General features: G+C 40.2%; 1 protein-coding gene across 2 annotated transcripts in view; it reads right to left on the bottom strand.

The window, feature by feature from the left end:
• Window positions 1–21619, bottom strand: part of PPM1A (protein phosphatase, Mg2+/Mn2+ dependent 1A) — a 51757-nt gene extending 30138 nt beyond the window's left edge. The window contains exon 1 of one of the 2 annotated variants that reach the window (XM_006932902.5): window positions 21303–21619. In XM_006932902.5, the coding sequence (XP_006932964.4) occupies window positions 21303–21594 (292 nt within the window). In that variant the 5' untranslated portion in view covers window positions 21595–21619. Of the gene's footprint in view, window positions 1–17794; window positions 17927–21302 lie in introns of those variants that run through there. The other variant, XM_023255742.2, reaches the window with a different exon arrangement.
• Between the last annotated feature and the right edge of the window lie 4583 nt (window positions 21620–26202).

Genomic DNA, 26202 nt, shown 5'->3' with positions numbered 1-26202 from the left:
TCCTTACCTGGGGCTATACTTTGAATGAAGTTAGGTGCCCAGTGAGAAGTATAGAAATCTTTTTGTCTTTTCCTGGGAGAGATAAGGCTGATTCTGATGCTATTGAGAATCAGGAACCACACCTCCAATATAAGACATGGTTTCAGACTGGACACCCTAGGGCCAAGATGTGGGCACATACAAAAACACTGGATAAGGGTGAAAACAAAAAACTTCTAACATGAGAATGCAAAACCGAATTCCAAAACACATGAGGGAAAAAAAAAACCAACTAACATGGACAAACAAAACAATAGACATGAAGAGGAAAAAATTTTAAACAGAAACCAAATCAGAATAGGTGGCTATTAGAGACAGAGATCCTGAAAAGGAAAAAATATTCACTGAAAATTAAAACAACTGAGGCCACGTAAACTCTAGCTGAATAAAGTCAAGAGGGTAATTAGTAAATTGAAAACTGATACTTAGGTAGTATCTGGAACATAACACAGAGATTAAAACAAACACCACAAAAGCAATATTCAAAAATTTAGGGGCACCTGGCTGACTAAGTCAGTAAAGCATGTGACTCTTGATCTCAGGAATCTAAGTTCAAGTCTCATGTTAGGTGTAGAAATTACTTAAAAATAAATTTTTTAAAAAGACGGGGCGCCTGTGTTAAGCGTCTGACTTCGGCGCAGGTCATGATCTCACAGCTCGTGGGTTCGAGCTCCGCACCAGGCTCTGTGCTGACAGCTCAGAGCCTGGAGCCTGCTTCTGATTCCGTGTCTCCCTCTCTCTCCGCCCCAACCCACTCGCATTCTGTCTCTTTCTCTCTCAAAAATAAACATTAAAAATTTTTTAAAAAGAAAAATATAAAGGTTAGAGAATTTTCTAGAATTGAAAGATACTCGTCTTTAGATCAACAATGCATATCAACCACGTATTTCAAGGAATACTTACATACAGCACAGCATACACATATCTAGGCATATGAGAATGTGTTTAGAATAGTAATATTTATATCACACTTAAAAACAGGACTCTGTCCTACATACATTTTACATAGATTAATGTAATCACTGCTACAACCCCCCCCACAACACAGATAACATCTCATTATCTCTGTTTGCAACTTGCCAAAGGTCACACAGTGGTGACAGATACAGAAAAGGAATCTTTTTAAAACTATCAGAGAGAAAAATTATATACAAAAGCCTAACAGCTAGGTAGAAACCAGACTTCTCAGGGAGTCAAGTTTCATAATACAATGAAATAATACCTTGAGGGTACTAATAGGAAAGGGGGGTACCCTATTAGCCAAAAAGTCTTTATTTGCTAAAAAAGAAAGAAATGTATAAAATAGACTTTCAGACAAAAACTACAGATATCTACAGGCCACACTCTGTTACTAACAAAATTACTAAAGGATATACTTTAGCAAGAAAGGTAAATCCAGGAATGAGATATAAGGAACAGTTAAGCATAATAAAATATATTGGCTGATTACATTAGGTATTAAATATAAAAAAGAAAATGACTTTTTTATGCTACAAAAAGAGGAAATAAAATTATAGACAGTTATACAGAAGATAAAGGAATGTTGTGTTTAATCAAATATGAGCTCACAGAAAAAAAAAAAAACTCACCAAATATACAAGGAAACAGGCTGCCATGAGTAGGAGTTAACACGACAAAAGATATAAAATAACTATGTAAGGAGTATTTAACAAGATTTGTCTCTCTCTCTCTCTCTCTCTCTCTCTCTCTCTCTCTCACACACACACACACACACACACACACGAAAATGAGAAGAAATCATTTAAAAATCACCAGGCAAATTGGGAAAGAATTAAATGCCACTTATGGAAATTAAGAATTAAAAATTTATTCACTTATTTTTAATATTTATATTTGAGAGAGAGAGAGAGAGAGAGCGCGTGCACAAGCGGGGTGGGGGCAGAGAGAGAGAGGGAGACACAGAATCAGAAGCAGGCTCCAGGCTCTGAGCTGTCAGCACACAGTCTGACACGGGGCTTTAACTCATGAGTGCCGTGAGATCATGACCAGAGCTGAAGTCAGACGCCCGACTGACTGAGCCACCCAGGTGCCCCGAGAATTAAAAATTTTTTAAAAGAATTAAAAATTTGTTGATAACAAAATTTCAAAGGATGACAACAGACTAAAAACGAACGTAATAAATGCAGTTGACTGATTTGAAGAAATAAATAAAATTATGTTCACTTCAAAAAAACCTACAACCAAAGGATGAGGGAAAGGGGAAGGAGAAATAGAAAATCGAATTCTCCATAAACAGAAAGTAGCATAAATAGTCCACATAAGTAGGTTCTTAGAAATTTAAGACTTGGACATTGTAGGACCCCTGAAAGCCCAGGAACTATTAACTAATCTCTCTCTGTTGATGTCAACTCCCTAGAACATGGTAGTAGTAGCAGAATTCTTTATACTCTATAATCAATATTTATTCCACTATGAAACCAGAAAACACCAGTAAAATAATGGTACCTTACTCTATACATACAGCTTAATCTCATTTAACAAACGCTCCTCTAGTATCTCATATTTTATTTATTTTTAATTGTGTATGTAAGAGAGAGAGCACAGGCAAGCAGGGGAGAGGGGCAGAGGGAGATAGAGAATCTTAAACAGGCTCCACACTCAGCACGGAGCCTAACATGGGGCTCAATCCCACAACACTGGGATCATCACCTGAGCCAAAAATCAAGAGTCAGATGCTCAACCAAGCCATCCAGGTGACCCATTATCTATTTTCTAAATATACATAAATCATAGTCTCTAAATTTGTACATCTTTATTTATTTTTATTTAATTTTTATTTATTTTTGAGAGAGAGAGTGCAAGCAGAAGAGGGGCAGAGAGAGAGGGAGACCCAGAATCCGAAGCAGGCTATAGGCTCTGAGCTGTCAGCTCCCCACCCCCCTTGTGGGGCTCAAACTCACAGACCACAGATCATGACCTGAGTTGAAGTCAGACTCTTAACCAACTGAGCCACCCAGGCAGCCCCATCTTACTTCAGTTAGAAGTTTCTTATAGGGTCCATTAGTTTGCAGCTCATAGGGCTAAGACCTCCGGAATGTTGCTCCAATCTCCCTCAGGCCTAAAATATTTTCACAGGTTTCTTATTAAATATTCTTTCAGGGACGCCTGGGTGGCTCAGTCAGTTAAGCGTCCGGCTTCCACTAAGGTCATGATCTCATGGTTCGTGAGTTTGAGCCCCATGTGGGGCTCTGTGATGACAGCTCAGAGCCTGGGGCCTGCTTTAGATTCTGTCTCCCTCTTTAGATTCTGTCTGCCCCTCCCCTGCTCATGCTCTGTCTCTTTCTCTCTCCTTCAAAAATAAACATTAAAAAAATAAAATTTAAATATTCTTTTAATAAAGCTCAATCTGATAGTCAGTTAAATCAACAAATAACTGTACTCTTAAGTTTCTCCTACAATATAACCTATAAAAGAATTATGCAGATTTATAATAGAGTTCTTTTGAAAAGAAACAAGTCCTTGTTATTAAAAAAATTATTCACACATTTTATAAACTTAGGGTACCAATACTAAAAACATTTAAATCATATAACATATTTCATGTTAAATAATGAATCTCAATTGTTCTAAAGAAAACTATCTTCATCACCTGCTCCTTTAAAAAGTTATATACAAATACAGTACGCAATATTTTTTTTGAGAGAGAGAGTGGGAACAAGCACGAGTTGGGGAAGGGCAGAGAGAGGAGAGGGAAAGAGAGAATCCTAAGCAGGCTCCACACCCAGCATGGAGCCTGATGCAGGGCTGGATCTCACCACTGTGAGATCATGACCTGAGTGGAAATCAAGAGTTGGATACTTAACCAACTGAGCCACCCAAGCACCCTGGCAATATTTCTGATAAGGAACTGAATATAGGGTTTTAAATATGTCATCCAAAATGTAAAATACACGCACAAACAGTTCCCATCAGTTTTGTACTCCCCTCCTCCCAAATTTTGACTTTGCTTATTATAGGATTTTACTCCTTTAAAACTTGATGTAGGACTGTGGCTCTTTGGGGGCACTTTTAGCAAATGCTCTTAAAATCCTACTGACAATTCTAATCCAACCAGAAGGCCTCTAATCTATTAAATCAAATCTTCTTTGGCAGAAACAACCTCTCAATTAGCGTGATTCTGCCCCTCCAATTTGAAATTCTAGGGGGGACAGTGCCATTCAATTTTCTGTGGAATATCTCTGAACAATAATCCCAAGCTAATAAGGGTTTCCCATGCTGCACTGGTTCAAACCTGAAGATCTTCAAACAACCCCCAAAAAACAAAAAAAACATACAAACAAACAAACAAAAAAAACCATGACTATAGTTAAGCTTCAAAGTTCCTATACAAAGTTCTGGAAAGAAAATATATCAAGGGCATTAAATCTCATCAGAAAATGGAATTATCGTTTGTGTCTCACTGACATTATGACTAAAATTCAACATTCAGAACTGAGAACTTAAAAAAATTCCTTTCTTCTACTACATTATAACATCTTTGCCTTTTCTTCCCTCTAGGTCTTATTCTCTCCTACACAGCCTCCAAGTTTTATTCTTGTATCTACAAATTCAGTCTCCTTGCAAACTTTATACCATTTCTCTTCCTGTTCTTACAACCTTGATCACAATCTGTTCTATTTTCCTGTTCTTGCCTTTAATTGTTTCTCATTCTTGGGTTTAGGGGAGTAAGAAGGTAGAGTTCAGGCAAGTCAGCTGCCAGGAGAAACATTTCAGTGAACTCATCAAGATTGAGTTTACAAGGTAGAAGAGAAATGGCTACTAACACACACTTCAGGGAAAGCTGAGGGGCTACTGAGCAACCCACAGTACTGGAGATGAGGACTAATGGTACATGTTCTTTGAAGTTTTAATACTAGTGAAGAGCCTGATTCTTGGTTTAAATTTGGATACAGTCTTCCAATTACTGAATAATTTTTCCTGGTCAGAGGACAAGGAAACCACCATTATTCAAGCTATAAAAGGAGGCTACATTATTCATCACTGGTTATCTCATAAGATATACAACATGCTTATAAACTGATCAAAAAGTTATCTAAGATTGCACTTATATGAAATATCAAAAAAAAATCTATAGAGACAAGAAAGTAGATGAGTGGTTGACAAGGGCTGGAGGAGAGGAGAATGGGGAGTGACTGCTAATGAGTATAAAGTTTCTTTGGGGGAGATATAAATGTGCTAAAATTAACTTGTGGTTAATGGTTGCACAATTCTGCGAATACGCTAAAAACTACTGAGATACAAACTTTAAATGGGTCAATTTTATGCTACGTGAGTTATATCTCAATAAAGACTGTTCAATAAAGCCATTTAAAAAGATGGTTTTACACGGTTTTCTGTATCTATATTTTATTTTGCATAAAAAGATTATCTTTATTTTTTTCCAAGTTTATTTATTTATTTTTGAAAGCAGGCGAGAGAATGAGTGGGGGGAGGGACAAAGAGATGGGGAGAGAGAGAATCCCAAGCAGGCTCTGAGCTGTCAGGGCAGAACCGGATGTGAGGCTCATCTCACAAACCCTGACATCTTGACCTGAGCCAAAATCAAGAGTCCAGCGCTTAACTGACTGAGCAACGCAGGTATTCCTGCATTAAAAGATTTTTAAAGATGACTATAGATTATATGGGACAACATGGAAAATACTACATTAAATTTTTTCAAAGATTATCTGAAAACTTCCTTAGCTGCCCAATATTTCATCTTACAGCTTCAACTAAATATTGACTTCACTCTTTGATTTAAATTATTTCTTCCAAAAAACCAAATTTCATCCAGAGGAATTATAATGCAAAAAGACTGTTACAGAGTTAAGTAATACCTAAATTTAAATGTCCTAAATTAAAACCTTAAAAATGAAATTTCAAAAAGCAAACCAAAAGTGACCAAGCAAACCAAACAAAATAAGTCAAATACAGCTCTTCTATGCTAAATAGCATTTCCATGAAGTCCATGACACAGGTCATTTTTTTCCGACCAAAAATTATTCAAAAATAATTAGTCTTTGCTGAATTAGGTAAAAATATACAACTACCTTGGGGGTGCCTGGGTGGCTGAGTTGGTTAAGTGTCTGACTCTAGATTTTGGCTCAGGTCATGATCTCATGGTCCGAGATCTAGCCCCATGTCTGCACTGAGCAGGGAAACTATTTGGGATTCTCTCTCACCTTCTGCCCCTCCCTTGCTAATGCACACACGTGCTCAATGGCTCTCTCCCTATCAAAATAAATAAATAAACTTAAAGAAAAATGTACAACTTACCCAAACCATAGTTACTTTGTGCAGGCTATGAGCAGCAGTCTCAATTTCACATGGTATGTGCAAGTCAGAGCTTGTTGCTTTTGATATTTCCTCCATGTTTTCTCACAGTTTATTTACTTTATTTTTAAATTTTTAAAATTTTTATTTATTTATGGGGGGGTGGGTGGAGAGCAAGGTACAGGGGGAGAAAAAGAATCCCAAGCAGGCTCCATGATCCAACGTGGGGCTCGATCCCAGGACCATGGGATCATGACCTGAGCGGTAATCAAGAGTCAGTTGCTTGGGGCACCTGGGTGGCGCAGTCGGTTAAGCGTCCGACTTCAGCCAGGTCACAATCTCGCGGTCCGTGAGTTCGAGCCCCGCATCAGGCTCTGGGCTGATGGCTCAGAGCCTGGAGCCTGTTTCCGATTCTGTGCCTCCCTCTCTCTCTATCCCTCCCCTGTTCATGCCCTGTCTCTCTCTGTCCCAAAAATAAATAAAAAAACGTTGAAAAAAATAAAAAATAAAAATAAAAAAATAAAATAAAAAAAGAGTCAGTTGCTCAACCCAGTGAGCCATTCAGGTGACCCATATTTCATGATTTTTAATGTGTCAATATCTTCTAGACATGTGCTGTGATATGAACTACATGCTCCATAAGGTAGTCTTATTAAACTTCTAGGTATGTACTAGAAGTACATACAAAGGTATGTACTGCATAATTTTTAAAAGTAAACTTTAGAAGTACATAATTACCTGAAAAATATCTAAGCTCAATTTAGTTTGAGGTTTCTAGTGACCATAAAAATTAGATACTGACCTATTTTCACTAACAGCTATAGTATGAGCAAAACATTGAAAAGATGTGGAAAACATGGAGCTATTTAAAGTTTTCTAAGAATGTTCTATAGTATTCACAATTTCAATTTGCCTCATCTGTCAACTATTTCAAATTTCTCAGTTTTGAATAACTGTCTACAGAAGTGGATTCAATTTCCAGTCTGTTATTTTTTAATCCTTGCATATTTGAGGATTCAGACTCAGACTGACCTAGAAAATAACTGACTCCCTTAGCCAATCCATCCTTTTTCCTTTTGCTTAAAATAAACAAACCCCCGTGTGACTGAGCATTTATATGTTTGCTGATAACCTGAAAGAAGCGGAAATAAAACTTACTAAATATTTAAGACAATAAAAGATTTATTGTCTTAACAATATGTAGCAATTCTAAATATTTTACACAAAATACAGAAAAGAGGACCAAAAAATATTTGCCTCTAAAAGAAAGACTTCAGTCCATACATTTCAAAACAGATTCATTCACTGAGTCCACAAGTTTTGATGAGATATTTTGTGTACGGAAAAGGGTGTTGGGGAAGGGAAAACTTTTTTTTTTTAAGTGAAGATTCTATCTTTCTAAGAGCTTAAAAAATATATATATCCAACTACCTCCTATACTTGATTAGCCACACCTCAAATGACATGACCTAAAGTGAATTTTTCAATGCCCTGCCACTTCTACTCAGTTCCCTGTCTCAGGAAATAGATCTACCATTAGTCATAAGCTCACAGAATCCTGTATTCTACCCTTATCATAGCACAGAAGACCCTGTGAATTCTCACTCATTTTAGATTGTAAGATCCATGAGGGAAGGGATTATATCTTTTTTGTTCATAGTACTTTGCATATAGTCAGACACTTGTTTAATATGTAGGACAAAGGAGTGACAGCCATTATCATGACTTCTCTCTTGTCAACAGAGTTAGGAATTCTTTTCTACCCAGGAAAGGTATTCCCGGACGATGACCTCTGCAAACAAACTATATCCTACCATTTCCATCTTGTTATTCTACAAAATGCATAATCTAATTTTTAAAATCTCTACAGAAATTTAATTGATTTCTAATAAGAAAATATTGGACCTTAAAACAAATGTGCAGCCTATTAATCAAAAATCTGATTTTCAGATTAGTGTTCATTAATGACTTTTAAAAGTTTCTTGACATCATTAGTTACATACTCTTATTGTTGAAAAATGCCACAGAAGACATACCAGAGGAAACAAAAGAGAAAGATGTAGTTTTGACTGTAAGTTAGAGCCTATACAGTCTCTTTCCCTGTGCTATTTATCTGCTCAATCAATAGTCATGAATGGGTAAAATTTTAAAAGTCTTTTCTATATGAGAAACAAAGTATAAGGTAATTAAAAAAAATTTTTTTTTAATGTTTATTTTTGAGGCAGAGAGAGAGACAGAGCATGAATGGGGGAGGGTCAGAGAGAGAGGGAGACACAGAATCTGACACAGGCTCCAGGCTCTGAGCTGTCAGCACAGAGCCCGACGCGGGGCTCGAACTCACGGACCGTGATATCATGACCTGAGCCGAAGCAGGACGCTTAACCGACTGAGCCACCCAGGCACCTCAAGTACAAGGTAATTTAGACACAAAGGAATAATTTCTGAGAGCTAAGAAATCCACTTTCAATGTATTTTAGACAAAAGTATCTTTAACTTAGTCTGGGAGTTTTACTGTATAAAATGAATTAATCTCATTTGCACTTAAGGAGCTCCTTATTCTATTGACTATAGCAAACCATTACATTAGATCACACTAGACCGCTGACTAGTAGAAGTACTTACTTATACTATCAGGAAGCATTTACATAGATAGAGAAAAATGAAGATGACAGATATGGAGTAATTAATACAGGGTTAAGTTGTGGGTTGACAGCAAAACAAAATCTGCTATTTCTAAGATCAGCCCCTAACATCCCAAACAGGCTTACACACTCTCAGCAGGGATAATAACTACTGTTTTAAATAGTGAAAATTTTATTTACTATCTATTTACATTCTAAAGCATAATGGCATACTGCAAAGATGTTTTCTAAAGCCTGGTAAGCAATCTGTAAACAATTGTAAACCTTGTAAACAATCCTGTTTGCAAAACAAGAGAAGAACCAATATATAGCCACTCATTGCTTACCCTTAATATTTTCATTTCTGAAATTTGGTAACACAGGTAAGTAAGCAAGTTGCATCTCCTATAGATATAATGTCAAATTAGATGCACTTTTCTACCACTCACACTAAAGAAAAGGAGCAATACTTAAAAAACAAAAACAAACAAACAAAGCCAAGGCCTTTATTCAGTCAGTAATGAATTACATTCTTAGAAACACCAGAATAGTTCTTGAATAACATATTAAGAGAAATAATTAAGCTACATATAGCATGACTCAAAACACACAAAAAACCCATTTATCTATCTACATCCCTGCCCGAGATAGTCATAACCCAGATTTGAATAAAAAGAACGAGCCTAAATTTAAAATGGATTGTACGTGACCTATGCTCTCATAGTTTGCTATATTTCTGGCTCACAATCAATTTTCTTTGTCATGTGTTCATCAGAAAGCAAGGGGACTACAAGGATTAAACAATCCAATATTGAACATCTACTTAAATGAAACCTGGTCCTTGCTTTCAAAGATTTCTTTTTTAAAAATCTTAATAATGAAATATTCCATTTATAGTATAACTTTTACTGTAAGCCCAATTAGGTAGCTTGTGCTATATTCTTTTTTTTTTTTTTTTAACATTTATTTATTTTTGAGACAGAGAGAGACAGAGCATGAACGGGGGAGGGGCAGAGAGAGAGGGAGACACAGAATCGGAAGCAGGCTCCAGGCTCTGAGCCATCAGCCCAGAGCCTGAAGTGGGGCTTGAACTCACGGACCGTGAGATCGTGACCTGAGCCGAAGTCGGACGCCCAACCGACTGAGCCACCCAGGCGCCCCAGCTTGTGCTATATTCTTAAATTCACTAAGAATTCTTCTTAAATTCACTAAGAATTTCATTTGAATAAAGGAATGATGAAATCATGTCAGTGGGTTGCAAAGCAGTGAACATAAGTAAGGTAAAATTGCATGTGGCTTGTGGTACCAGTTATATTATGCCTTTATCTTATATTCTTTTTATATAACAAAATTTAATAGTTCTTGGTAAAAAGCTCCTTTTAAAAAAAAGCTCCAACAGTGGGGCTCAAACTCACAATCCAGACATCAAAGGTCACATACTCCATGGACGTGAGCCAGCCAGTGGCCCCAGTACTTGGTAAAAAGCTCTAAAGAGAGCTGACATGATGTGACACATGACACTATACTTTTCAAATTTAGTGTACACGTCTACCTCAGACCCAGCTCAATCACAAGATTCACTCATTGAGTATGATGGAAATGTAGTTATAAGCTTCAAAATCAAAGATTTTCTTTGTATCTATTTATTTAGAGAGAAAAAGAGAGAGCGCGTGCATGAGCAGGGGAAGAGCAGATAGAGAAGGAAAGAGAGAATCCTAAGCAGGCTCAGCACTGTTAGTGCAGAGCCCGATGTGAGGCTCGATCCCACGAACTGTGAGATCATGACCTGAGCTGAAATCAAGAGTTGGATGCTTGGGGCGCCTGGGTGGCGCAGTCGGTTAAGCGTCCGACTTCAGCCAGGTCACGATCTCGCGGTCCGGGAGTTCGAGCCCCGCGTCGGGCTCTGGGCTGATGGCTCAGAGCCTGGAGCCTGTTTCCGATTCTGTGTCTCCCTCTCTCTCTGCCCCTCCTCCGTTCATGCTCTGTCTCTCTCTGTCCCAAAAATAAATAAACGTTGAAAAAAAAAAATTAAAAAAAAAAAAAAAAAGAGTTGGATGCTTAATCAGGGCACGTAGGTGGCTCAGTTGGTTAAGCATCTGACTTCAGCTCAGGTCATGATCTCACAGCTTGTGAATTCAAGCCCCACATCGGGCTGTGTGCTGACAGCCTGGAGCCAGGAGCCTGTTTCAAGTTCTGTTTCTCCCTCTCTCTGCCTCTCCTCCCCCCCTCCCCCCACAACGCTGTCTCTCTCTCAAAAATAAATGAACATCAAAAAAAAAAATTTTTTTTTAAAGAACTGGATGCTTAACCAACTGAGCCGCTCAGGCACCCCAGTATAATCAAAGATTTTCTAAACCATCACAACTGCCAACAATTTCTTTTAGCAGAAGCAATAAAACTGCATATATATAACAACTATGAGAAGTCCAACGACATGTGTTTAGCTTCTGTTACTAGCTGTGAAACTGAACAAGTAACTTAACCTGTCTCAATTTCCTCATCTGTTAAGATACAACTAACAGTAGTATCTACCTCATATACAGAAATATGAAGATTTAATGAGATAGTAATTAAAAATTTTCTATGATAATGCCTGGCATACTGCTCAATAATATTAGCTATCAGTGTTAGTAGCTAATGTTAAAGCTAGAAAAACTTAAAAGGCACACAAAGAATCAAATTTATGATTCTGGTCTCATTAGTATCATACCTCAATAAAGGAATCTAAGCAGCCACAGACTGTCTATATAAAATTATTCATTTTAAAATTCAATAAAGGAAATTTTACTATGCATTTTTCAAATACTGGAAGTAGTTTAACAGTTTGATATGGTTTAAAGTTTAGCTTTAAGGTTCATATGAACAGACTATTCATAATGTTAGACATTTATTTTGGTTTAAATTAAATCAGTTGAATTATCTCCCATCTTTAACTAATACATCATCTAATTACTGTGATTCCACCACTCCGGTTAAAAGGTTGCCTAGGTCATAATATCTGCAAATATAACTCTGGAAAGAGATGCAAGATTATGAATGTCCTATTAACCTTTAACTGGAAATTAAAATGAAACCATTAGGTCTAGAATCAATCAACCTAATTTTCTACACCAGTGTAAGAACTCTCCCACATTTCTGATTTGTATGATCTTCACACTTAAATATCCAGGTTCAACGAAAATAATACATAGGAAGAAAAGCAGCAATGTCCACTACTTGAAAGCTCTTAACTTTTTCCACCACCTCCAAAGCAATCACTCCCACTCTCAGGTAGATTGTGCCTAATATTTACAAAATATCTGAGTATCTACTATCCACAAGGTCCTGTGGTAGGCTTCAAGGATAATAAAAAGCTATTGTATTTTCCCCGTCAGAATTTGTAATTAAATTGAACAATTATAATTACAACACAGACACCTAGCAGTATACTATTAAAGCCACACAAATAATACAATAGATACTACTATAGAATACAGAAGTACAGAGAAATGAGAGATGAAACATTGTGATCAGAGAAGGCTTTGTGGGAGAGGAAATACTAGAAAAGAGCTTTGATACAGAGGAAAGCAAAAGCTGAAAAAGGAAGGGCAAGAATTCCAAGCTACCACTTAGCATGAGTGACAGACAATCCACTGAGAGAAAAGTACAGGGTGTGTTCTAGAGATGGAAAGTGTACCAGTTCGGCTGAAATAGATCAGTCCTGAGGTTCAGTCATGGAAAGTGTCAAAAGCCCAACAAAGATTTCTAAACTTTATTCTGGAGGAAAAGGGAATCACTGAGTATGCTGAGCAAAGAAATAATATGGTGCAAATAGTTTATTAGGACGGGGTTTGTAATGGTTTATAGAATGGGGGAGGGAGATGCAGCACAAGATGAAAGTGGGAAAGACCAGCTGGAGTGCTGAAACCATGGTCTGGGTATGAAGTGACAAGACCTGTAGTATTTCAATACAATTTTTCAACCTTAAAGGACACAGGAGCCACCTGAAAACCTTAATATATTTATGTAAAGACTCCCTATTTTTTTTTTAACAAGAACTGGTTAATTAGAATAATTTAGTTTTCTCACTCTCTCACATTTTTTTCCTGTAGCAGTATCTTCTTGCCCATTTCTAATCATAGACTGTAACTCCTCTTCAAAATAGCAACCCTTGTCTTTCCTCACTTACTGATCACTCTAGTCTAAACATTCACGGTTGCTTTATTACTCTTATTCTTTATCCTCTGCTTAACTGTCTATTCCCACCTAACCACTAACTCCAAACCCATGACCTCTCCAGCTTCATATAATCAAATAGATCTAATCATACTCTCTTCCGTTACCTCTTATAAGTTCTATATGCCTACAATCTTTACAATATCTTCTAAAGTCTCTACTCAATCTCTTACAGTATGGCTTTCAGGTTCACTGCTAAAACTGTGCTCAAAGACTCAGTAAATCTCTATTCCTGTATCTCAAGATTTCACAAACTCAATAGCAGCTACTATTTATCTAGTACTTTCTTCATGGTAGAAGAAGTATTTTACACAATCATCTCACTTAATCTTCAAGAATATCTTATGAGAAAGACTTTTCCATATGACAAATAAAGAAAACTAAGAGAAATCAAGTGGCTTGCTCCAAATAACCCCACTAGGAAATTCTACCACCTTCTCCCCTCTAAAGCCTTTAATGTGGTTGTATTGACTGTATGTACATAGAAACATTTCCCTTAATCCTTCATTAAGGATACCAACCATTTGAGAATTTAATATTGATTCCATTCCTCAACCTGAACAATGATAGGTGAAGACATAAAACTGTCTAGCTCTGTTGACTTCTGAAACTTGGGGAATGACAAAATGAATTTAACTTCTGAATGTTTTCAGAAGACACTCTTGTAATGGATGACTTAATCTGAATCATAGTGTTAACATTCAGCTTTTCAACTTTTGATTCCTAGGAACAAGAAGGCTCATTTAATTGGGACAAATTCACTTAGGAAGATTTTGAAAATACTTTTATATCTACATAGTTCTGATTCTGGCATGTTACTTAGGTTCTGAGTCTGTATTTCTTCATTTGTAAAACAGAGATAACATCATATATGTTAGAGGGTTGTGGTGAAAATTAAAGCTTGACAAATAATAAACTATGGCTTTTATTATTCACTTTATCTAGAAGTAGTTTGGTCTCATAGGATTTTAATTTAAATCATACCAGTGACAAAAACTCTAATGACTTTCAATCCAGATCCTACATAAACTCAGTCAATGGATTCCAAATAAACATATTAAGAATTATAAAAGCTCAAGTTCCCTTCTTCATCACACATTCAAGGAATGTTTAAAACATCTCTTATTTTATAAACACATGTATCAATAGCCTACTTTATTAATACGCATTAACATCTAGTACTTTTCCCTCAGTCTCTTTAAAAAATTCTAAAGTCTATTAGATTTTAGATAAAGGTACACAGAAGCTCACCTCTCTTAAACCTTTACTTTCTCTAGCTCCTCCTACCTGCCTCAGCAAAAGAAAAGCTAGGTAAAGAGATTATCTAGGTAGTATACAGATAGCTAGGACTTGCAAAGGTCAAAATCATCAAGGAATATATTCTGGAGACTCAATCAAATACAAAATCTTTACTCATGTAATATGAAGCACATTAGAAAGAGCAAAAGAAGAATATAATCAACCTTTTGATTTTGATATCATTTAACCCAAGCTCCTTTCATATTAGGGCAGTTCGTCATCCCAGATAGAAATTCATTGAATTTCTTGGTTAATAATGCAATAATAGATGAAGCAACTGAATTTTAAAAATTTTGCCACCAACATTATTTGAAATGTAAGAACACATTCTGGCATAAAATTACTACCCAAGGTACAAGAAGAAACAAACTTTTGCCCAGTTGCCTCACACCTTCCCTTCACCCATCGTCCACATATTTCACAGGGCCACACCTTGTTTTATCTTCTTGCTTAACTCTTATAGGACTCCACTTGAGCCAATTTTCTTACATGGCTGCCTCACTTCTCTGATCTAAGGACGGAAAGTAATCAGTACCACTCAGAGGCAGGTGCTCAGGCAAGAGTTCGATAATCATTGGGGGGGGGGGGAGAAGGAGGAGGAGGGGGATCATCAAAATATCACCCTATAATTAATTATTTCTACATGATCATAGACTTACACCTTAAGAAATTAATCCAGCTCTCATGCGTGAACACTTCAAGGATAATAAGCTCTCTGTGGACATGTCAGTCTTTAAATTATTAAATAAACATTCATAGTTAAACCAGAATCAGCTACACATTCTGTTGGCCATTATACAGTCTAGGCATAATGTGAACAAATTCAAAGACTGTAAGTTTTTGGTAACTGTTTAGCAATGTTTACAATGTGACAACATGATGTTGCTATAGATTCCTTTGGAAAAAAGTTAGGTATTAGGAAACAAATTTTCACACAAAGGTTTATTAACAAGTCAAGATAGCAAGACCCAGCCTGAACTCACAGAAAGATATAATGTGTTCTTATAATGCCCTTCACATCAAACTACCCAGGGTCCTGTGCTTGTTCAAGCCTATAGTCTCAACCACCCCCTGTCTCCGACCTACGAGTTCTTCCTTCCTCTTTTCTCCTAAGAGTTTTTCTAGACTTCCCAATCCCAACAGAAAAATCAATAAAGCCTACCTACAGGACTATCTTCCCTAAAGAAGAATCACAAATTTAAAATTCTTTTAATTAAGACACTTATTTCTAAGTAACACACATCTTTAGAACACTGAAACATCTAAATGCCTGGTATGGTCAAGGCATACTGAATAGGCAATGTTAACAGAATAAAAAAATTTAACAACTGGGCATGCATTTGACAATACAGTATACCACTTTAGCTTTACCAATATGCAAAAGCTGAGACTCAAAAGGTTAAAGGATTTGTCCATGGACACAGATATTTTGGAGCACAGCCATGACTAAACATTTCTTATCTCCCAGCGCAGTGTTCCCTTCAACAGGTTATATTGTAATTATGATCACTTCAGCCCTTCAATCTAAAATATAAAAAAATACAACCCGTGTTTTAAAAAAGAATGTGAAAACAAATTTATGTAAATTTCCACCAAAAAAGAAATTTTGATGACGCCAGCATTTAACACAGTTATTTCTCAAATATAATCTGAGATAGCTAGCCAAACCTTACTGGTCTTAATATACCCCTCCCATAATAAAATTACTTCACTGAGGTGAAAAATGTTTGAGGATATCAAATCGAAAATGTCTTAAGCAACTTCCACGTGAAGTTCTCATTAATGGCTGCAACCTGCAACTTAAAAGTAATCATCCCTACATGACTGAATGTTTATTCAGACATATGTGAGTTATACATAAGAACAGAACTACAACACGAGGCCAGGGATGTGACTCTGGGCTTCAATTTTTTGACCAAAGAAACATTAAATCAAAGGTAACATCTAGGATTAGAAAACAGGCAGTGGGGTGGGTCACCATCTCTCTAATCAGTTTTCTACTCTGTAAAGAGTTACAGAAATGCAGTATTTGTAAAAGGCCCAATATGTTAAAAAGATAAAAGCTGTAAAAGTGAAGTTGTTCCAATTAGAGAGGAATTGGGGAGTAAGCCCAGTTGGACTCCTGTGAGCTCTGGAACTCAGAAAGCTCAGCAGAGTACAGTTTAAATAAATAAATCCTGACTCTTCAGAGCTCTTTGCATCTTAAAAAAAAAAAAAAAAAAAAAAAAGTGGTTGTGTTTAAAATCCCATCGTGCGAGTTTGAAAAGATTAAGCCTTTTTCCTCAGAACCATTTTTTTAATTTCGAATTTCTAATACCTATATCCCACTGATTTTTACACCTCCCATTACTCTTCCAATCACTTCTTACAATTCATTCGGCTCATTATTCCAATTAGCAGAAAATTCAGTGGGGAGGGGAGGGGCGGCGCAGATTTCTTTGGACAACTTAAGAACGACCTTTGTGGATCTGTAAGTCCCATGCGGTGCTTGAGAAGAGAGAAGGAAAAAGACCTCAGGTGGGTGATGAAATGTTCAAAACGTATCTAAACTGCGGTTGCTAAAAGGCTCTCCACAGCCAGCTGTCTTTCAAGAAAATATTTAAAATCTACAGGCAGAACAGAACCATACCTCAACCATCAAACTGACGTTAAGAACTTTTACCAATTTACACAGTTAAAAATACGAGAAGAAATCAGTGTGATTTACTCCAATGCATTTGTTCGATGCCTTAATAATGAATGAACTGGAGGCATCACAGACTGGAGTTCAGAAAGAGCCTCACTCTCAGCTCAGCCCCCTATAAACCTGAAGCAAACCGTCCAGAATTTGGTGCCTCGAGGCTAAGTCCGGTCCAGAGGAAGCCAACCCCCTTCTTTCTCCCGGCCTCCCTCCCAGGGGTTGGAGCCCTGGGCGGCCCGGCGGGCAGGGGCGGGGGGGGGGGAGGGGGCGGGCGCCGCGACGCCCCACTCCTCGCCCCGGAAAAAAAGTTCCGCCCGCCGCTCTCGAGCCAGGATGGCCTGCGGCCCTCGCCCGCGTCGCGGCCACGAACACCCGCCCGGCCTCGGCGGCGGGAGGGTCGCGCCCCCTCCCCGCGCCGCCGCCACCAACACTCCGCCCCCGCCTCCCAGCCGCCACCGCCCTCGCGGAGCGTTAACCCCTCGCCGCCCGCCGCCCGGCTTCGGGAAGGAGGCCGGGCCAGGGGGTGGAGTTGTCGTGTCTCCTCCCGGGAGCGCCCGGGCAGACGCCCGGCTTGTTTACAGGCCCCAGGCCCAGGCCTGGCCGCCACCGCCGCCGCGCAGGCCCGCGCCGTCCGCCCGCCCGCCCTCGGCCCAAGCGTCGCGCTTACCCGGAGCAGCCGCGGGCGGGCAGGTCCCTGGTCGGCCAAGGCAGCGGCGGCGACGGCGGCCGGGGAGGGGGCTGGAAGGGGGTCACCGCGGCGGCCGCCGGCCAGGTCAGGCCGGGGAGGGGGCGGAGGAGGGGAGGAGCCGGGCTGCGTCCGGGCCCCCGGCTCTCGGCGCCCTCGCGACTCAGATCATCCGGGCGTTGGAGCGGGAGGCGGAGAGCGGGTCCCGGAGGAGGAGGAGGAAGAGCCAAAGATTCATCGCTTTCGCGCCCCACCTGCCTGGCGCCCCCCCACCCCCCCTCCCCAACCACCCGTTCTGGCGCTGCAGCCGCCCGAGCACCCGAAGCTGCGGGCCGGGCCGGCGCCGAGACCACTGCTCCCTCGCTCCCGCGCGCGCTCCCGTCCCTAGCGCCGCCGCCACCGCCGCCTCGAGCGCGTCCCCGCGCAGGCGCGCTCACGACGGCGCCGTGCGGCCCCTCCCCGACTCCTCTGTCAGCCCCGCCCCGGCGGCTCAGCGGCCGCTACAGCTGCGGCGCGGCGGAGCAGCTGGAGAGACCCGGATGTCGTTGGGCAGGAACTGCGGCGAGGGCCGGCAGGCGGGGGAGGGGCGGCCGCAGATGACATCACTGCCCTACCCTGCTTCTCTCGCCGCAGCCCCTTCGCGGCCAGGGCCCCAGGCGAAGGCCGAACGGAGCATCCGAATGCCGGATCAGAACCGGCACTGGGGTCCTTATGCCCCCGGCGTTGGGGGCTGGACAGGGTGTGTGAGTGTAAGGCGCCCCGGCCGTCGAGAGCTTCTCCAAGCCCGACAGTCTGTCCAGCCGGGACTCGGGAGCTCCCCCTTAGGGCGTCGGCTCCTCCCGCCCCGGCGCTTCCACTTGTATTAAATACACACCCCACTCCCTGCAGAGACGCCGTTCTCTGAGCACCGAGGACCGACCTCTTTCCGGCGCAGTCGCGGCCTGGTTGCCGCCTCGCTGCTGTGGTTTAAACGCACTGTTGGATACAGGCTGCGGCCAGACCCCCTCCCCCTGGGCTCTAAGCCACCCTCACCAGTGACCCTGGGAGCCCCACGCAGGTGCTTCTGCTACAACACACCTCGAGTCCCGAAGGGCAGCAACACCCTACAACCACCCATTCACACGCGAATGCAACCGATACACGGGGCACATGCTCTGAGTTTCTGGCAGGTTTTCCATCTGTAGGTCATCAGATTCCACATTGTATTTATTTGCACATGTTAGACAGTCACGTGATTCTGTCACAGGGGACCTCCTACGACCTCCAGCGAGGTTTAAAGAACTAAAGATTTTTCAAAATCTGGAGGATAATCAGAAACGTAACAGCTGTTTCTGTTAAGAGTTAGAGATCAACTGAACCTAATTGAAACTGCACATGCAGGCGGCCACAATCCAGTTTAGCTAGCTGGTCTACGGAAAACCGACCCACGCTGTTTGCAGACGCCGGGATAGAATGACAAACCCTAGGCGGCCAATGAATCAGAACTGGGAGCAGTACATCACCAGCACGAGTTCCCATTGGCTGGGGTGCCTTTCCCTTTCTTGTCAGAGGCTTAACCTGTTCAGGGATTTGACCTATACCACATTTGCTGGAAGAGAAGTTTAAAAGCAAGATCCGCGTTTTAAAAAGATGCTCTTGTATCTACAAAGAAAAACCAAATAGTTCAGTGGAGGAGGCAGGTACTTTAAAAAGAACACCTGAAAATATTAACCAAATTGTGTTCTGGCCAATAAAAAGGTTAGTATGTGATGAGTCCTATCCGTTTTTATCTGAGGAACTCACTGTAGCAATTTTTACATTGCTACTTACTATCTCCTAAAACCACTTTGCCCCACACCTCCTAGATCAAAAAGCAATCTATTTTTTTCTTTTTGTCATTCAACGAACACTTAGCTGTTTTTGAAGCTGTGAAAGGCATTTCCAATTTTTTCTACATGACTTTTTTTGAGGAAGTTTCTGTTCCTTTCACGTTTAGGCCTGGAACCTGACAACAGGATAAAACAGTATCACCAAATAGTCACTGGGAGGCCCATTCTTCAAGGAACCCAAAAGTCACTCTACCCAATATCTATGGTGTTTGAATTTCTTAGAGTAAGATGACGATGGATCTTTTCCAGGTATACAACGTGAAAATAAAATTCACTTATGCATTTGGTCCCAGTATCATCTGAGGACACATTTCCTAATTGCTTCTCCATACACTTGCCAAAAAAAAAAAAAAAAAAAAAAAAAGGAAATTAGATCAAAGATCTTTGAAACTGTTCTGTATTGAAATCCTTAATACTTCAGACAAGTAACAGCATGATTTGCATGCTAGTGGACTCATTACCATTCTGAAACTGAAAAGCCCATGTGGCAACCACCATTTGAAGTGCCCTTGGAAAACAAATTTTCTTATTCATAAGGCAGAGCCCGGACAGCCAATGGCAGTAGTGGACCACAGTGAACTTGAAGGGCTTTCCTATCTTTCTGCTTCCTTCGTTCAGGCTCCCATATCTTTCTTCTCTCTGTTCTACACTTGGAGGAGAATCTGGGTCAATTAGAGCAGAAGAGGCAGAAAAATAGAAAATATGAGCATAAAGAGATTTTGAAGAAGGCTGCACAGTGTACCACAGACTGCTGATAAAGTTGTACCTTCCTACTATTTCTTATTTCTGGATACAGCTTGCAGGGACATTTTGGTATGAACTAGGAAACTCATGGGTTATAAGCTAACATTTTAAAGTTTGGAACAAAGATATCTTAGTATTGTCTGAATAAATATGCTCGATCTTATAATATCCCCCTCCTTATTATTATACTAAATATTATGTTTCCTAAATATGCTATGGGCAAAACCCAACTATTTAGAAGGGAGGAAAGGACATTGAAAAAAGAGAGTTAAAAGTTCTCTTTTCGTCTGAACTAAAGGCTTTGCTTGGGCCTCCTACACATATTTGGGATGTTCATAGTGAGTTTCTGTGAAACACCAGTGAGCATATATTCCCATAATTGTTTTTTAGTAATTTTTATAGGTACAACACAATCCTACTCTGCGTCAGAAATCTGTTTACATTACAGTTACCAAAGAGGAAGATTTTCTGAAAGATGGGCTTTCAAGTCCTGAATTTAACTGTATGTGATTAGCCTAGTAATTGGGAGGCATGCGGTGAGGATGGGGGTGGGGGCCGAGGTGAGGAGTCTGAAGCTCAGTCTGGTTAACAATAACACTCTCTCTTCTTTCCCTCCACAATCGTAATTTAAAGTGAAGGTCAAATCACTTGTTCCCAAATTACTATTGTGAATCCACCCAGGAGAGTCACCCAAGAGACATCCTGGCTTGGGCCTCTCAAAATAAGGGTCGCCCTTTAAGTGACCCCTCTAGGAAGCGCCTGAGAATTCCCCTCCCCTCAGCCATCCATCCTTTCCCACTGAAGTCAGTCACTCACTACTCAAGAGTCACAAAGTCAAGCAGAATGAGATCCAACTCTTCCTCCTCCACCTTCATTACCTGTTCCGCGTTTCTTTCTCACATATATCCTCTTCATATGTCTTCCTCTTCTCTCTTTTCTCATCACTCTTCTCCCTTTCTTCTGTTCTTTTTTGATCTCCTTTGCCCTTCTTTTCCCCATTCTTTTCTTCTCACTTTTTCTTATCTTAGCCCAAATTACAGCCTCTGCTACGCACTTTCTCCTGAAGCAGTACAAATCAGTGGATAGTGCCCCTAAACTAATTTTGTTGGTGGGGGGTGTACCCCCCACCCTGGTCCTATTTTCTCCATCGTCCCCCTCCCCTTGCACCATGTCAAGTCATGAAACACTTAGGTCTTTAAAGGACTGTCACAGAATGAGAAGGATTAGAGAATCCTGCCCTGTGTGACATCACTGAGGCAGCTCCATTAGGGTGGAGCAGACTCGAGCCAGCAGTCTTGTGTTGCCACTGTGACTCCTCCTAGGCCTTTTGAGGGAAGTGCAGGCCGCCATGAACACCACAGGCCAAGGCTTGGAGAGTCTTTAGAGGAGGCTATCACCTCAAGAGAACTGTATATGGCCACAGCTCCACAACATTGGTGTGGATCCTTTCAGACAAATTCATTTGTTCAACAGATAGTTATGGTATGCTAGGCTGGAAGTAGATAAGGATATGAATGGGCAAAGTCCTAGCCCTCAAAGATCTGATATTATAATCAGGAATATAGACACAAAAGCAAACAAATAAGGAAATTAAGATTGTGATCAGTGCTATGAAGAAAACAGATTGGAGAGATGATTTGAAACAGGTGTTCAGAGAAGACTTTTTGTAAGAAAGTAGCATTTGAGGGGCACCGGGGTGGCGCAGTCGGTTAAGCGTCCGACTTCAGCCAGGTCACGATCTCACGGTCCGGGAGTTCGAGCCCCGCGTCGGGCTCTGGGCTGATGGCTCAGAGCCTGGAGCCTGTTTCCGATTCTGTGTCTCCCTCTCTCTCTGCCCCTCCCCCGTTCATGCTCTGTCTCTCTCTGTCCCAAAAATAAATAAACGTTGAAAAAAAAAATTAAAAAAAAAAGAAGGTAGCATTTGAGCTAAAGGATGAGGAGGAGTTGACTTTGCAAAGAATCAGGGGAAAGCTTTCTTGGCAGAGGGGTCAGCATAGGCAAAGGGCCTGATGTGGGAAGACTCTGGCAGAAAAGTTGTCTACAGGCCAAAGAGAAGTTCAGCAAGCGTAAGGTATACATTTTTTATAAAGGCAATCAAGTTTAGAATTTCAACTTGGGATATTTGGGATACTTAATCAAATTCACGTAGAAACCACCTTCAACAGAGGGGCATGATCCATACAAAATAACTTAGTGAATTTGTGTGGCCCCAAAAGGAAAGCAGCTTGAAAAATCAAAATTACAAAATCAAAAGATCTCTATTCAATAATTAAAAATAAGAAGCATTCTATAACCCCAGGGAGAGATCCCCTCAGACAATCCAACAACAGCTAGAAATGAGTAAAAAGAATCTCTTTTCTCCCAATATAGATAGCTACTCTCAGTAAGTGAAGACTAGCAAAAATTTGGACTTCTCAAAAACAGTTTTTCTGGGTTTACTGTCTATGGTAGGCATTACAGAAGATCTCAAACCATATCTTTGAAAGCTGCAACACATTTTGCATCCTTTCTTTTTTTCATGTTTATTTTTGAGAGAACACACAAGCGAGCAGAGAGAATCCCGAGCAGGATCTCTACACTGTCAGCAGAGAGGCTGATGTGGGGGTTTGAACTCACAAACCATGAGATCATGACCTAAGCCAAAATTAAGAGTCAGATGCTTAACCATCTGAGCCACCAAGGTGCCCCCCCCCTCCATTTTGTATCCTTACTGGTGGTGGCCTGGTTGAACACCAGTGATGAAATGATAATCATAATAAAGACTTTTTTCTGTGTCTGGCTCTGCCGTTTTCAAAGCACTCTCACTTAGACCAACCAGTTTAATGCTCACAACATCCCTTGTGGGTAGGCAGGGCAAGGACTGTTGTTCTCATCCTTTCCAGAGGAGAAAATGAAGTGTCCAGTAGCAGCAATCCAGGGGCACCAGAAGTAACGGCTGGTACCCAGATTTTCCCCTGCATCCTACAGATCATCTCTAGCTTTTACATGCCAGTAATAAAGGCAGCAAGGAGACTCAGCAGAAACTGTATGGGCTTAGAGTCAACAACGGTGTGTGGAGCTGGCTTATACTAGCATTGAGAGCACACTTAGATTTTCAAGGAGTTTGCCAGTAGTTTGTTAAATAAAGCCATTATTAAAAATTAAATTATATAAAACTTCAAAGTAAATAAAATTTAAGCAAAGATAATGTGTATTAAAAACTCACCACTTCCAAATTATTTTAATATAGCTTATTATTATCTGTGCTCTTGAGGTTACCTGTCTTGTGTCTGTGTGGTGAAAATTCTCTGTAATGTGTTATTGCACATCTCTTCTCACTGCTCTATTCAGTGACTTCACTTCAGTGGCTTGAAATTGGCTATGAAAGGAGTATTTACACCATAGAAATCAGCAAGTGCCACCATTCAGGACTTAACTTATCACTTTGTTGATTGTCTAGACTTAAGTGACAGAGAAACTGTCAATGCAGATTAAACTTTAAAAAGCATGTTGTGGGTACCTGGGCAGCTCACTTGGTTAAGTGTCTGGCTCTTGATTTCAGCTCAGGTCATGATCTCATGGATTGTGAGATTGAGCTCCATGTGGGGCTCTGAGCTGGGAGTAGAACACTCTTAAGGTTCTCTCTTAAGGGTCTCCCTCTGTCCCTCCCCTGATTGTGTGTGGGAGCATTCTCTCTCTCACTCAGTAACTAAATAAATAATAAATAATAAATAATAAATAAATAAATACAAATACAAAGCATATTATGTCTATAGCTGTTACATGGTGACTGGTACACAACATCCAGTTCTGTACTAGAGCTACTCAGATCATTGACAAAGCATACACGTTTGCTGTTTCAGTTTTATCTTAAATATTAACCAACAGGCATGTCAGAACTACATTTGGAAAAGCTGATTGTTACACATTTACCAGCATTCCACTGGTTCTCATCCATTGTGCCAACTGGGCCACTTACTGGCTCTGTGACCTTAAGCAAGTCATTTAAATTATTAGCCTCAATTTCATTCTCCATGTTCAACCCCCTTGGACATGGCAGGGATTTAGGGATGCTGACCCCTTGTACAGTTGAGAATCTGCCTATAACTTTTGATTCACCAAAAACTCAACTAATAGCCTACAGTTGATCAGAAGCCTTACCAATAACACAAAACACATATTAACACATATTTTGTATATTATGTATATTATATACTGTATCATTACAATAAGCCAGAGAAAAGAAAATGTTAGTAAGAAAATCGTAAGGAAGGGGAAATACATTTATAGTACTGTACTGTAAAAATTCTTCGAAAAAGTGGACACGCGCAGTTCAATCCTATGTTGTTCAAAGGTCAAGTACACTTCTTCTCATTGTATTGTAAGATTTAGAATAGATGAGGCACCCTTGACCACCATGTCCTTTTTCCTTCTCACTGGTAGATCCTTCTCCCACTACAGTTAGTATATGGATAATGCTCTCTCAGTCTCTCTTGTAGTCTAGAGCACAGTGTCCCAATCTATGTGCCAGCACACGCTGGTATGTCTTGAATGGGTTAGAGATGTGACATAGTATTGATCCCTTATGCCTTTGGAATATTCCAGTAGGGGTCAACTACTGAAACCTGAGACTGTCTTGTCTGGCCACAAGCAACCTCACTCAGGTACCCCTGTATGTCATAAAAACCATAATCTTCCAGGGCACCTGGGTGGCTCAGTAGGTTAAGTGTCCGACTTCGGCTCAGGTCATGATCTCACGGTTTGTGACCTTGAGCCCTGTATTGGGCTCTGCACTGACAGCTCAGAACCTGGAGCCTGCTTCAGATTCTGTCTGTCTGTCTGTCTGTCTGTCTGTCTCTCTGCCCCTCCCCTACTCACACTCTGTCTCTGTCTCTCTCTCTCTAAAATAAACATTAAAAAAATAAAAAAAATAAGTAAAACATTAAAACAAACAAACAAACCATTATCTTTCTTATTTGTGTCATCATGTGAAAAAATTGGGAAGCACTGGCTTAAGGCATGGGTATGTGATGTAATTCTAACCAACGGAACCCAGGGAAAAGGCTTGGGAGATGGGTCTGGGAAAGATTACTCTCCCTAACGATAAGAGTCACCCAAGAGAAAATGCCTTCTTCAACCATAAGCTGTTACGTTTATGTCTGAACCTGGAACTTCTGAGCCATCTTGCAAAGAACCAGTGTAACACGGAGGAGGTGAATGATGACAAAGGTTGGGTCCTGCACATTGTTGAGCCATTGAGCTCTCCCTGCAATTGCCTACCTTGGGAATCTATTTGGGGACAGGGATGGATAATAAATATTTCTCATTGTTTAAGCCACTCTTATTTTTGTATTCAGTTATTTGTAGTTAAGAGCAGCTCAATACTGCAGAAGACCTGGACATCCCTGACACCTAGTAAGTACTTAATAAGGTGCTTGCTACCAAAATACATCCTTTGCCTTTAGAAAAGCTACAAGATGAGATGTATACTTATCTTATTCTTTAATAGTTGAAGGATTTGTTCAGTATGTTGATTCATTTTTCATCTCTTGTTTCATAAAAGTGTTTCTAATTGAGTAGTAAAAGCAGTAATTGAAAAGTTAAGTCATTTAAAGCTTGAGAGGGATTGATATAGAGATGTTGATATGCCTTTTCTTGAAAGCTCTAGACAAACTAGAGCTTTATCACATGAAGATATCACATGAAGAGCTTCTATCATGAAGGTAATAGAATGTCTTCGTGTTCTGCAGAGTAGAGCTAGAGCCAATTCTTAGGAACTACGGAGAAGACAATTATAAT

The sequence above is a fragment of the Felis catus genome, chromosome B3 (assembly GCF_018350175.1).
Source record: "Felis catus isolate Fca126 chromosome B3, F.catus_Fca126_mat1.0, whole genome shotgun sequence".
Taxonomy (NCBI): Eukaryota; Metazoa; Chordata; class Mammalia; order Carnivora; family Felidae; genus Felis; species Felis catus.
This window is presented reverse-complemented; position numbering and strand designations above follow the sequence as displayed.